We start from the raw sequence: 13,596 nt of genomic DNA on the forward strand, positions 1-13,596 counted from the left end.
GCAGGCAGACTGCCTCTTCTTCCTTTCTATGAGGTGTGCCCAGGAGCGGGGCCCTGTTCCAGGATTGGGTTGTTTTTTCGTTCCCCATCCAAACCTGGAACCATTAGACATCCCACTTTATAAAGAGGGTAGAAGAGAAGCACACATATATGTCAGTTGCAAAACTTCTAAGCCAGTTTGGAGAACTAGATGATCAGATGTCCTGAAATGGTTTTGCAGTTTTGATATCTGATGCATATGTGTATGCTAAACTTCCAGCTGAGTTCTGTAATAAGTGTGCAGGTTAATGCTGAAATATTCTGAAATCCTTAACAGAAAAAATGTGGATGTAAAATTTGTCAGTGAAGAATGTGAACACAAGCTCACTTAAAGCAGAAACTGAGGGTTTCATGACTGCTATTCAAGATAGTATAATTGCTACCAACATCAAAATGTATAACAAAGACCACAGATAGACCCTTCTAGAAAATGCAACAATGATAAATCATTTGGAGGACAATGTAATCGCTGGTTGTCTTGGCTTATTCAGTACAGAATATCTTGCCAAATAATTCATAAATCTCAAATCTAATTTATCTTGTTCAGGCCTTTACTATAGATGTAATCCAGTCCTTGAGAACTGCATGGAGATTTGCCTACTTGGTGCAAAGATTGTAGACTTCACACACTGCCTAGATAGCCAGTCCAGGGGAGGAGTAAATGGCCATGGTGTATGCTAGTATCAGTGACACAGCAAAATGTAGTCATGTAGTCCTGGAAAACTTTCCATGTCTAGACAGAAACTTAAAGGCTAGGAACTCAAAGCGAGAATCCTGGGACAAGCTGGACTTCTACAGAAGAGATGGGCTTCACTTTAACTGAGAGAAAACCAGGGTGCCAGCACTTAACATCAAAAATGTGGCAGAGCAGCTTTTAAACTAACTCGTGGATGAAAGCCAACAGGAGCTGCCAGAGCCTCCAGTATGGGATGTCTCATCCCAAAGGAATGGTGTGGAAAAGTATTGGTAGGAGTAAGCTAGAACTTGAGAATCAGAGTAAGGCAGTAAAGGAGAGGATCCTGTGAGGAAAGCCAAGGGCCGAGGGAAGTGGGAATCCTTAGAGAGGAAAACAAGGTACAGGGTCTGTATGCTAATGCTAGAAGCCACTGAAAAGGAAGCGGGAATGCTTGGTGCTAAATGACAATTTAGGTATAGTTGTTACTTCAGAAATCGGGCAGAATGGGGATAAGCAAAGGGGAGCTGTTATCCCTGGATATAACCTCTATAGACAAGACAGGGAGGGACATGTTCGAGTGCTGTTGCTCGGTATAACAAAGATGGCATAGTGTCAAATAATCTGCAAAGTGTCAATGGAATAAACTCCCCACAGAATCACTGTCAGTGGGGATACCAGGCCCTAGTAGTTACTTAAAGGTGGGGATGTACTATCAGGTCCCTGATCAAAATTATGAGGCAGAAATTGAGATGGAGAATCACTTCAACTACCCTCACATTGACTGGCAAATGTGTGCTCTAATCATGCCACCAAACCAAGGTTTCTATATATCATAATTTTTTAATAAACTTTTTATTTGGTTTTAAAGTACATTTACAGAGCTATGAAAGTAAAACGTTAATAATCTCGTTTATGAGCAACACCTTTGCATATAATACTCAGATGGTGTAAAATCACTGTTTTAGTACTCTATAAGTGAGGTTTTAATATTTATTTATTTATTTATTTAATTCCACTTATACCCCGCCCTCCCCGCGTAATACAACAATGAATCAATTTTAAACATTGACCATTTTTCGCATATCATCTTTCCTGCATCTATTTTCTCAAGGAAAGGAAACCATTTGTCTAGTGGATCTAAGACTGTGCTTTCCAGTGAAGATCTGTCAGTGTATATTGTAAATTTTTCTAAAGTGAAATAGTCCCATACTTTCCCATACCACTGGGCTACTGATGGGGGTTCCCTATTCTTCCATTGTTTTGCGATGACTGCTTTAGCTGCCATTAAGAGAACCATAATTAAATCTCTACGAATTTTAGGTATCTGTTCGGCCTCCCACAGGTTTAACAGGATGGGAAGCAGATCTAAAGGTATAGTGATGTATTGACTGTATTATTTGTTTCCAAAAGTTTTGGATGTGTACACAATCCCACCATGTATGGAGGAAAGTGCCCTTGGCTCCACACTGCTTCCAGCAGAGAGTGCTCATGTTTGAAGTCATATAGGCCAATCTTACTGGGGTCAGGTACCATCAGAACAGTACTTTGTAGGCTGAGGCTTGAATTGTTAACGATTTAGAGATGTGATTCGTTGTGAACCATATCTGGTTCCATTGGTCTTCTTGGAGATTTATATTGAGGTCTTTTTGCCACGCCAGTTGACAGCTAGCCAATTGCTTGATATTAAAGTTCGACAAGATCGAGTACAATTTGGATATGAGACCTTTTTTTGGAAGATCACTGTTCCCTAGGAGGTTTTCAAAATCCAACAATTGGGTGATGCAGACTTTTTCATTATTTTGAGAAAGTGTTGGATGTATAAGATGTTGGATTTGCATATATTCAAACCACTGGATCTTGACCTTAAACTTCCTTTCCAGTTCATTTTTGGTTAGCCTTTGCCCATTTGGGAGGACATCAGTAATTCTTGTAATTCCCGCCGCCCTCCACACTTTAAATGATGAAACCTCGCGTGCTGGTTGGAACCAGGATTGTCCAGTAAAAGATCTTAAGATTGAAGCAGTAGGTACCAATTTTTTGTGAAGATACCATATTTTTAGAGACGTATATAGGAAGAGATTGCTTTGCATGAACTGTACTTGGTTGATATTTTGCTCCCATAGTGCTTCTCTGAACGATTTCTGATGACGATAACTACCTTCTATTTGCATCCAATCCGCTTCCGATGTGGCATGATAGTGAAAAATGAGGCCCATTAGATTAGATGCTGTGTATTTTATATATCATAAATGGCACTGCATTGGAGCAGTTGGTTATGGAGCCAGCTAGAGGAGAGCAACTTTGGGCTTGATGGTGACCAGGACTTGAGACCTGTTGCAAGATGTAGATATTGTTGTACCATTTGGAAACAGTGACCACAGTGCTATCAAGTTCAGCTTTCATGTCAATGGAAAGTTTTCCTCAAAGTCCAAAAGAGAGAGAGAGAGAGAGAGAGAGAGAGAGAGAGAGAGAGAGAGAGAGACTTTTGATTTCAAAAGGGATAACTTTTCAAAACTGAGGGGACTAGTCAGAAGGAAGTTAATGAGATAATGAAGAAAGTCAAATCCTTTTGAGATGACTGGAAAGTATTTAAAATTACACTAACTGAGGCTCAGACAGAATGCATTGCTCAAGGTCAGGAAAGGTATCACCAAGGCTAATGGATACCTGCATGGTTAATATTGTAATGCTCTTGTGCAGAGCTATGGTATGGCCTCTGGGCATCCAGTGAAGTTGGTACACTGTGGGTTTAAGACAAACAAAAGGAAATACTTCTTTGCTCAATGAATAATTAAATTGTGGGATTCACGGACAGTGAATATCGTAATCACCACAAGCAGGGTTGCCAGGCCACAGCCAGCAACCCCCAGGAACACATAAAGGTTGGGGCTGGTGTGCGGGTGTCACACCAGCTCACTGACCTCACTTATAAGCAAAACTGGAAGTGACATCCTGGGATGCTCTAGGCCTTTTCAAGAACTCTATGGTCAAACCACTTTTTGCAAATCCTAGAGCATCTAATGACACAATGTCTAGTTTCACCAGAAGTGATGTCAGCACACCAGCACAATGCCAGTGCACATCCCCATCCCCCCATTTCCTCCAGATTAGAGGGAGGTCTCCTGCTAGAGCAGGACAGCTGGTAATCCTAGCCAATTAGATTAAAAGGCAGTTAGATTCATGGAAGATAGTTTAATCAATGACTACTAGTTATGGGAAGTAAAAAGAATCTCCATATACAGAGGCAGCAAACCTCTGAATACCAGTACTAGGAGGCAACATTAGGGGAGGCCTTGGCCTGTATGCTCTGTCTCTTGACCCTCCAGAGCATCTGGTTGGCTGTTCTGTGAACAGTGGTATGATCCAGCAGGGTTCTTCTTCTGTTCTTATGATTCTGTATGGGGAGAATCCAATTATGGCAAGTAACTGCAAAACAAATGTGTGCTGAAATACCCGCAAGAGTAAATATACAAAAAGAGACTTCAGCAAAGTAAAACACATATGTAATCAGCAATAAATCTGTACATAAAATCCATCATAGGAAATATAGAAGTCTACAGAATGCATCAAGTCCAAAGTAGATATCCAACACTTTTCCTAGGTAGTATACAGTGTTTCAGTCTTCTGGTCCTTCCTCAGGAACAAAGAGCCACAATAGAAAATCTCATTCTTATTTCTTTACAAGACAATATTGTTCAGTTTCTTTATGAGCCAGGTCTCCTAAGCTTGAAAGTGCACATCTCAAGGTTGCTACTATGTAGAACAGGACCCAAAAATGCCTCACCTTCGCCATCGCTGTGTTCTCCCTGCCGCTGGCGGCCACCTGCTCGCCGGCCACCTGGCTACCTGCAGCCAGTTGCAGCTGATGGCAGTGGTGGCATGAGCAGCCTCGTTGTCCTGACCCTCCAGGTGCCGGAGCACTGCCCCTGCCTGGCGCCTCTACCACCCTCTGCCCCGGCGGGTCATGCAGTGGAGGTCGGTGAATGAGTGGATGAGGCCTTGGAGTGTCTGGATGTGGGCCTCTCCGTCCTCATTGGCTGCCTTGGCCTCTGGCAGCCGAAGCATCTGACCCCTCCGTCACCTTGCAGCATACTGAGGCAGAGACACTGAGCGCCGGTTCTGTGGGCAGGACGCAGGTAACTCAGCCAGTGGCCAGGGACACCTTGTGAGTGGCAGATCTGGGAGCCAACTGATTCGAGAGCGCATCGAACGTTGCCTCCCAAAAATGCAATTATTAATAAGGAGAGATAGAACAATAGAGGTTTGGAAGTGCGTGGATTCTAATCTGGGAGAACCAGGTTTGATTCCCCATTCCTCCACTTGCAGCTGCTGGATGACCTTGGGCAATCCATAATTCTGTCAGAGCTGGTCTTGAAAGAGCAGTTTCTGTCAGAGCTCTCTCAGCCCCACCTACCTTACAGGGTGTCTGTTGTGGGGAGGGGAAGGCAAAGGAGTTTGTAAGCCGCTCTTAGACTCTGAATGAAGGGCAGGGTATAAATCCAATCTCTTCCTCTTCCTCATTCTCTTCTTCTTCTTTTTCCAGATTACAGTAGCCTAGGCTTTGTTCTGGTGAACAAAGAACTAAAATAGCACCTACAATAAGCACTGCAATAACTTTCACACTTAACACTAAAACAAAATTGAGAATAATTCATTAACTGCCAGACCCTAGCCTTGCAATTATAATTATGTCAGTTCATATTGTACCCTTCTTAATATCCACTATGTAAGTTGTTCCAAATAACAAAAAGTTGGAGAGAGGATTTGTGCCATCATTCGTATTAAATATAATGCCAAAAACTGTCATTCTCCTGACTGGCTGTATAAGCAGGAAATTCCAGGGTCTCAATTGACATATCTTGTAGAGAGAGTTACAGGTTTAAGAGCCGTGCCCGAGTAAGCACATATACTTTTTTTTTTTTTTTGGGGGGGGGAGAAAATAATAACAACAATACTATTAAAATGGATTGCATTAAGTGGTGCACCATGCTAAAACCGCACATAATCCCAAAACACAGAAGTCATAGCTAACACTCTTTCTCTCTTTCCTCCATCAGCTTAACTGTAACCCCCCAAATACATTCCAGGTGAAACATTGGATTGTGCCAAATTTTGATGAGCCATGATTCTACTATGTCTGGAATCTATCATGCTTTCACAAGATCAGGTAGTTCTGCATTAGTTTTCCTTCCCTCCCCAAATGACTTTGTGTGCTTAATTCTTCAGATTCCTGGCTCATTAACAATGGCCTTGTTTACCTGAGCTTGGATGCAGCGCTTTCTCAATCCAATTAACCATCTGAAGAACAAAAAAATCTTAATGTGGAAAACAACTCTCCCCCCACCCCCTGCAAATTATCCTGTGTCTGCTTCTAGAAATCCAGTATGCCCCCAGAGGAATCAGTGCTCATGTTACTGAGCTCATCTCACTGAAATCATCTTGTGCAGAACGTGCAGTTGCTGTTCCTCATTTATAAGTATCTCACAAGATATGATGGGTCCTGATTTCTGTTTCTGTTCTTCTGGTGTAACGCAGGAGTTGCTAGCTGATTTCAGTGGGATTGAGACAAAGTACAACAGATCAGACTCAGACCCCTAACATAGCCACAATTCGTGAATGCTTTTATTTCAGACTTGCGGCAATCTTTCTCCCCTTTCCGCCTTTCACTTCCCTCTCGTTTGCTGTGCCACATTGCATTGACTGTGGTTGCCCCACACATGCAAAACTGTATTGGATGTGACACTTAGTCATGTGACTCCTCTGGGCATGGCACAGCAGTGAACTAGAAGCTTGGGAAAACCAGTCTTTTCGGTGGATCTGTAGCTTGAGACAGCCCTGGATAGAACTGACTGATTTGGCAGTAGATTATCTGCTCAGTGGGTAGTTCAGTCCCGAGTCACTACCTGCATTCTCTGTGAGCAGATTTAAGGAACAGCAAAACACACTGAATACCTTTCAAGGCCTCACTTCGATTTATGGGCCGCTTGTCTTGCTGACTTTGCTTATTGTGGGATTCAAAGAGAGATCAAATGTGATTATACAAAGCCTCTCTACAGAAGAAACAATCTGGCGAGGAACCATGTGGGTTTATTGAATATCATTTCATCTTCTGGGGTATATGTCCCTCTCCCCTCCATGTTGCTTAATTGCACTTGCCAAACTCTATATGTTACAGTGATCTCTTGGATTATGTACAGATGGGTGAAAACTATTTTAGAGGCTCATTTTTCCCCCTGCAAAGAGCCTGAAGTGCATGTTTTACTAGGGTTAATGTTTATTGAATATGACTGCGCTGAAACAAGTTTGGTGACTGCTCTGAAGCCTGCAGCAGCCACTGCCTTCAAAGTTGGCTGATTCACTGGAAATGCTTCAGGATGGCCTACAGTACAGTATTTAGATACAGGTTTAGGCTGTCTATCAAACCTCAACAGCCTGCACAATTTTCAGGTGTTTGTGTAAGTTCAGTCATTTATATGACAAATAGAGAAGCTGTGGTACTAGATGGCTAAACCTCCTAAAAGGAGTCTAATTTCTTGTGCTGATTTTTTGGGATATAACTAATGCTCCTATGGAAAAAAACATCTGATTTTGTCAAACTTTCTCTTTGCCTTCAAGATTTCTCAGATGGTCCTTCGGAGATAGAACCTTTAATTTGCCTCAGTGGTCACTTCTGGTAAAATGCTAGCTAGGTTTTCTCAGTTTTGTACACTGATGAATTCACAATGTATCATGGGTTTTGTGGGCTTAAAACTGATGATTTCACAATGCATCATAGGTTCTGTGGGCTTAAAACTAGGTAAGGAATTTCATGCAGGTGTACTTAGTTTGACTATAAGAGATAGCTTGAAGAATATCATCCTTTTCAACTTTGCCATGAATTACTCTGGGAATAAAGAGTAGTGGGTGGAGAGCTGAAAAATATTCATGGAGATGCATCAGAAATTAGGAAGCATTTTGAGGCATGAATGTTTGGAGCTGGCTACATTATAAAAGGAATAAATGGAGCAAAGGTGCTATCACAAAGTGAAAGTGGAGGCTAATGACAAGCCAGTGTGGAGGGCAAAATGTCCTCTTCCCTTGAGATTGTTGTTTATTATCTTGAAGATCAAAGTGAGGTAACCACATTCATGTCAACCCCTGCCCAGTGCAGACAACAGGGAGCTGGTGCCAGTGTGTGAGTGAGACACACATGGAACGCATAAAGTTGTCTTCTACTGAATCAAACCATAAGTCCATCAAAGTCAGTATGGTCTGCTTGGACAGGCAGCAGCTCTCCAGGGTCTCAGGTAGAGGTCTTTCACATTACCCACCACCTGATCCTTTTAAGTGGAGATGCCAAACATTGAACCTAGGATGCTCTGCATGCCAGGCAGGTGTACTACTATTGAATAATGGCCACTCCCCAGAATGGAATTAAACAGACTGCACATGATCACCGTATAAGCAATTCATGGCCTTACCTGTGTTATCACTCATTTGTCCAAGTCAAGAACAAGGCCTTCAGCACATGTCAAGCTAAGAACCTTATTTAGACCTAAAATTGACACCAACGTTGTGCTTAAATGAAATTAATGATGAGTAGCAAATTTGAGGGTACTTTCTCTGGGAAAATATCAGAGCAGTTTTAAAAAAAAAATTAAACAAAACACTTTAGCAAAACTTCTCAGGGAAGATCTGCAGATTCCTAAGCTACCTGATTTGACTTAAAGTAAAATTTGAAACAAAGTCAGATTCTTCCAGAGGTGAAATCTCTGAGGAATTTCAATGGAAGCCTAAAGTGATTTTGATATGACTAGAGGGAGAGTTTGCACATCTTTGCTTAGGCCTTTTTTGATGTTCTTTAGATGTAATCAGGGGCCGTTTCGTAGAAAAAGAGCTAGGGGAACTCATTAGCATAACTCATTAACATATGCCACACCCCCTGACATCACGGAAGTGTGTCATAAGGCCACACCCCCTGACATCACCGGAAGTGTGTCATAAGGCCACACACCCCGCCCTCAACGTTCCCGGCCGCCGGCGCCGGCCTTGCAGCTCCACTGCTGAGCCCCATGAGGGGTCCGGCGGTGGCCCTGCAAGGCCGGCGGGAGTGCAAGGAAGCCCTGCGAAGGCCCTCCCTGGCCCCAGGCAGGCAGGGGTGGGGAGAGGCAGGGAGGAAGCAACTTACCCTCCCTCTTCTCCTGCCTCCTCCTGGCTGAATGAGGGCCGGAAGAGGGGCGGCCGGAAGCAGGGGGCGGGGCTTCGCCATGTGCCCCACCCCCCGTACCTCACCCGGGGGAACTGCGATCCCCCGCGATCCCCCCGAAATGACCTCTGGATGTAATGTCCATATAAAGCACTTATATACAGTGGTGGTCCACACAGCTGCCATCACATTTCAGAGGCACTTCTGATGTGTGCAGGATTAGAATACCAGAAATCTATAGCTCAGGCAGACATGCTACTGGCTTGTGTATTGAGTGTGACATCAGCTGCTTGGAACATTTACAGAGGAGAGTGATTTATGCGCAGTAGCATCGTTTCTAATTCAGGTCTTAGCCTCTGCCGATCAGTTAGGGCCTCAAAAATATTAAGATAAATAAGAAGTTCTGCTTTTTATTTATTTAAACAACTAAATCAGTGCACAGCCACTGCCATCCCAGCCTTTTGAAATTACTTCCATTTCAGCCCAGCAAAATCAAGCAAGGTGTGCTTGATGCACAGTATACATTCCCAAGTTCTGGATGTCATTGTAACATGGCAGCCTCTTAAGTTTCCCACAGTGCCACTGGTCTGCTCACACCAGTGATCTGCTGTTTTTCATTTCATTGAATCTGAACCCTGTGAGTAAATTGGCACCGGTATTGCCGTGTTGTGAATGGATTCAGCCACTGTCAATATATCTATCTGTATATGACTTCAGTTATGTTACACCTGATTTCATCCCACAACACAATCTAGATGGAAACCTGCTGTTTTATTCAAGTCAAGCCAAAATTAATGAATTGGCTTGGATAACATTAACCTCTTGTCTTTATGGACTAGGCAGCACAAATAAGGGCCTGTTGTTCGGTCATTCAAGGACACAGCTGACATTAAGGTTTGGGATACAGAAAACCTAACTCATGCCAGATGTGTGGATCTCATCATATCAGAGGTGGTGGCAGGGATATGGATTTCGGTTCAGTGCCTTGTAGTCAAGAGTTTGGCAGTAGGTGAAGGTGAGTAGGCCAAAGACCAGATGATACTTGTTCTTTATTAATACATACTCAGTAACAGCAAAGTTTCCTTCCATTCCCCCCACCCACAGATGCAGTAGAAGAATTTTTTTCCTTATAAGGTGGGGAAACCTTTGTGAGTAGCCCAGAGACTGACATGACTTAGAGCCAGCCATGGGTAGGTTAAATCTTCCTTCCAGTGTTCAGGAATTGCTTTTTTGCATTGTGATGCCTTGCCTGCTAGGGAATATGTAAATACAGCACCCAACTATGCAGGGCTAATTATATGTTTTTCAAACCTAGTGATTGGCCTCTGTCCTGATAGGACGCTGATTAGGTGGGAATCTAATGCAACTGGCCCTGTCCAAGGGCCTCGTCATATATAACCAGACAATCTACTGATGATTCTGTGGGTCCTTCCTAGCCAATCATTGCTTCCTTTCTGGCTGTGCAGTGATCAGGTAGGCAGGACCTAGTAGTTGACTCTGTCCACAAGGTGAAGGAGGAGTTCTCTCTTTTGTTGCTTCTGGCTATCCCATATCTCTCTGTTTTTTTCTTTCTTTCTTACTCTGTCTTTTAAAAAAACTCCCAAAATTCTACCTTGCAGAACAAAATGGAAGTACTGCCGCTGGTGTGCCTCTGCTTAGGTCAGGGTCAGGCTTGTCATTTGCCTATCTGTGGTTGTTTAACCCCCGCCTTTGCCCCCAGACTCCCACCCTTGAGAAATAGAGTAACAGATAGAAAAAAAACCCGCAACCCTAGTCAGGATGCATGTTCCTACTTGTGCATCCTCCCTGATCCGCCATTAGAAATCCAGTGCTTTAAGCAATCTATACTATAGGCTTTCTTTACAGTTCCAAAGGCTGAAGGGGCTTCATTGTTGGTGAGGCCTGTTGGAGAAAATCCTGTTCCCATCCTACCCTCAGAACAAATGAGCAACAAGTGGAGAAGCATGCAAACACATTGATTAGAGTTGGCATTATACAACAAACTTTCCCAGTGACAACACAGGCCCTGTTTTCAGAAGGACATGCCAGGACTGCCTTGGTACAGAAAGGGCTGGCTTATTGTTTTACTTGATAACTGAATCCTGCTGATAGCTGAACACTGCGCAGGCTAGGCAGGTGCTGACTGGTACAGACTGCCTTGGAACTAGTCCTTTCTCAGGTAGGTTTAAGTTTGTGTCATGGGGGTGCAGGTTAGGCTTGCCAAGTCCCCCCGGGGGGCGGGGAAATCCCCGCCCCAAAGCCCCGTTCCCCGCCACTGGCGGATCGGGCCCCAGGTGGAACCCCACCCCGATGTACGCATCACCCAGAAGTGACACGTCCACGCCGGGCACACTGGGGGCGGGGCCACGGTCATCCGAGGGAAAACTCTATGGTTTTCAAACACCGGACGGGAGTCCCCTGCTCCGGAGGAATTTACACTTGGCAACCCTAGTGCAGGTGCCTAATTAACAACTCAGTCCCCTAGCCTTGGATGCAGAGAAATGTCACTATGGGAATGAACTATGCAAACTACACAGCTATGTGAAGAGAGCTGGTACACTGTAGTGGTCTGAGTGTCAGATTAGCAGCAAGGAGACCTGGGTTAAAATCCCTCATCAGTCACATAATTTATTAGTTGACCTTAGGCCAACCAAACTCTTCTAGAACCTGTTCACAGTTCTCATTACTGTGTGGGTCCTATTCAGACTGGGACCATGGCACACATGCTTATTTTATTTTTTATTTTGCTTTCCTCCCAAATGGGGAACCAAAGTGGTTTAACACATCATTCTCCACTCCTCCCCCTCATTCTCAGAACAAGAACTCTGAAGGGCAGATTAGGCAGTGGGGGGGGGGGACTGGCCCAAAGTCACCCCATGAGCTTTCACGGCAAAGCAAAGATTTGAACCTGGTTCTCCCAGGTCTTAGTCTAACCTTCCAACCCCTAGCCCATGCTGGCTATCACGGGGGAGGGTGGAATAAAAAATTGATATTAGAATAAAGGAGGGGCTAAAATCGATAAAAAATTTCCCATGCTCTTTATTAAGCTAAACTGTGAGAAACGTTTATACCAAATAGCAGCTGAATCAAATTGGGGAGCAGGGAAGAAAGGAGAGAAAACAATGCTCTTCCTATTTAAAATGTGTATGCATTTAAATATAAATGTCTGAAACTGAACATCTGGATTTCAAAAATAGCAGAAAATTAGGGTCTGACTGACTGAGTGGAGTCACATTTCAGCTTCTCATGTACAGGCATTTTTATACATGCTCAGGACTTGATGATATTATTTGAATTTTATCCCCCCAAGTAGCTTTAGGGAACGCACATTTCTCTGCTCATGCAAACTATTTATTCCCAGGATGTACACTTCTAACACATTTTTAAAAATCCTGTTACTTAGCAGTGAATTACATAATAATGGCTAAACATCTCCAGCAAAAAAAATCTGTTTGCTCCAATGCACTGATTCCTGGATTGAGTTCACATCTACAAACAGCCCATGAAATATAAAACAACATTAAATAGAACTGGACTATTGGTCCATCAAGATCTATATTGTCTACTCAGACTGGTGGTGGTAGTTCTACAGGGCTGAGAAGGATCTTCCCTAATACACCTTCTTTCCGATATTTTTTTAAAACTGGAGATTTTAGGGATTGCGCCTGGGATCTTCTGCATTCAAATAATCTTTTCTGCCACTGAGACCTATTGCCCTCCAGAGTTTGCCTGTGACACTCTACGAGGGGGGGAAAGTGCAGAAAACATATGGGAATGTCTATGGTGCTGCCCTTTCACTGAAGTGTCTGTGGGAGGTGCCACGCATAGGACCTACATGAGACAGTGAGAGTCCTATTAACCTCCAGGATGCCTGCTGATGTTCTGTGGGCAAGTTTGTCTTCTAGAGTCAGGAGAAATAAACCATCTTTTCAATGTTAGCCATCCTTTCTGAGTATCACAAGTCATCCAAATGATATGATCATGTCAGTAATGCACACCAGACTATATATTCAGCTCAGCTTGCTTTGCTGTGATTTGTGGGGCTTTGCCTACAACAGCAGAGTGTAGGCCTGGGTATATTTGAGAGCGAGGCCTGTGGGATTTTTTGCACCTGTCCAGATGTGCCACAGACTCCTACAGCTGTAGATTAGGCTCATTCTCTTACTCCTGTGCTCCTGAATCCCATGCCTATTACTCTATACCAGATAAAAAGTGACATGATGCATAAAAGAAGAGAAACAAAACCTTGTTTCATGTAATTGGGAGACAATTCCCTAAGCAAAACATTTAACAATCGATTGTGGGTAAATGCACAGCTGCAAGCAGGCCCCAAGACAGCAAGCAGAAAGAGAGGAAGAAAGAGGCAGCAGCAGGAGATGAGAGCTTGTGTGGAGATGAAACGGTGCAGGGTTTCCTAGGAATGACTCCTTTTCTAATGAGCATTCAATAAGAAAAAAGAAACGTATCCAACCCAGCCTGTGACTTACTCTTTTTGGCTTCTTCAAGTTTGTCCTTGGCACGTTTCTCTGCCTGCAAAAGTTGCTGGATTCCCTGGGACTGGCTAGTCATCTTGTCCCCTTGATTTCAGTGTGTCCTCTGCGGAACCTGGGAATGAGGAAGAAGGCTTTATGCTGCGGCCTCCAGGTTTCTTCCTTGTGTACCTTATTGTGTCAACATCAAAGGCATGCATTTTGCTC

The 13,596-nt window shown here is 43.6% G+C and overlaps 1 protein-coding gene across 1 annotated transcript in view; it reads right to left on the reverse strand.

Moving 5' to 3' along the window:
- The window catches only part of ATP6V1G3 (ATPase, H+ transporting, lysosomal 13kDa, V1 subunit G3), a 36,757-nt gene that overhangs the window by 12,065 nt on the left and 11,096 nt on the right, over window positions 1-13,596 (reverse strand). The window contains exon 3 of the mRNA XM_015416950.1: window positions 13,387-13,504. Within this exon, the coding sequence (XP_015272436.1) occupies window positions 13,387-13,468 (82 nt within the window). The 5' untranslated portion in view covers window positions 13,469-13,504. The remainder of the gene's footprint in view (window positions 1-13,386; window positions 13,505-13,596) is intronic.

This window comes from Gekko japonicus, unplaced genomic scaffold (assembly GCF_001447785.1).
Source record: "Gekko japonicus isolate JY-2015 unplaced genomic scaffold, Gekko_japonicus_V1.1 scaffold467, whole genome shotgun sequence".
NCBI lineage: Eukaryota > Metazoa > Chordata > Lepidosauria > Squamata > Gekkonidae > Gekko > Gekko japonicus.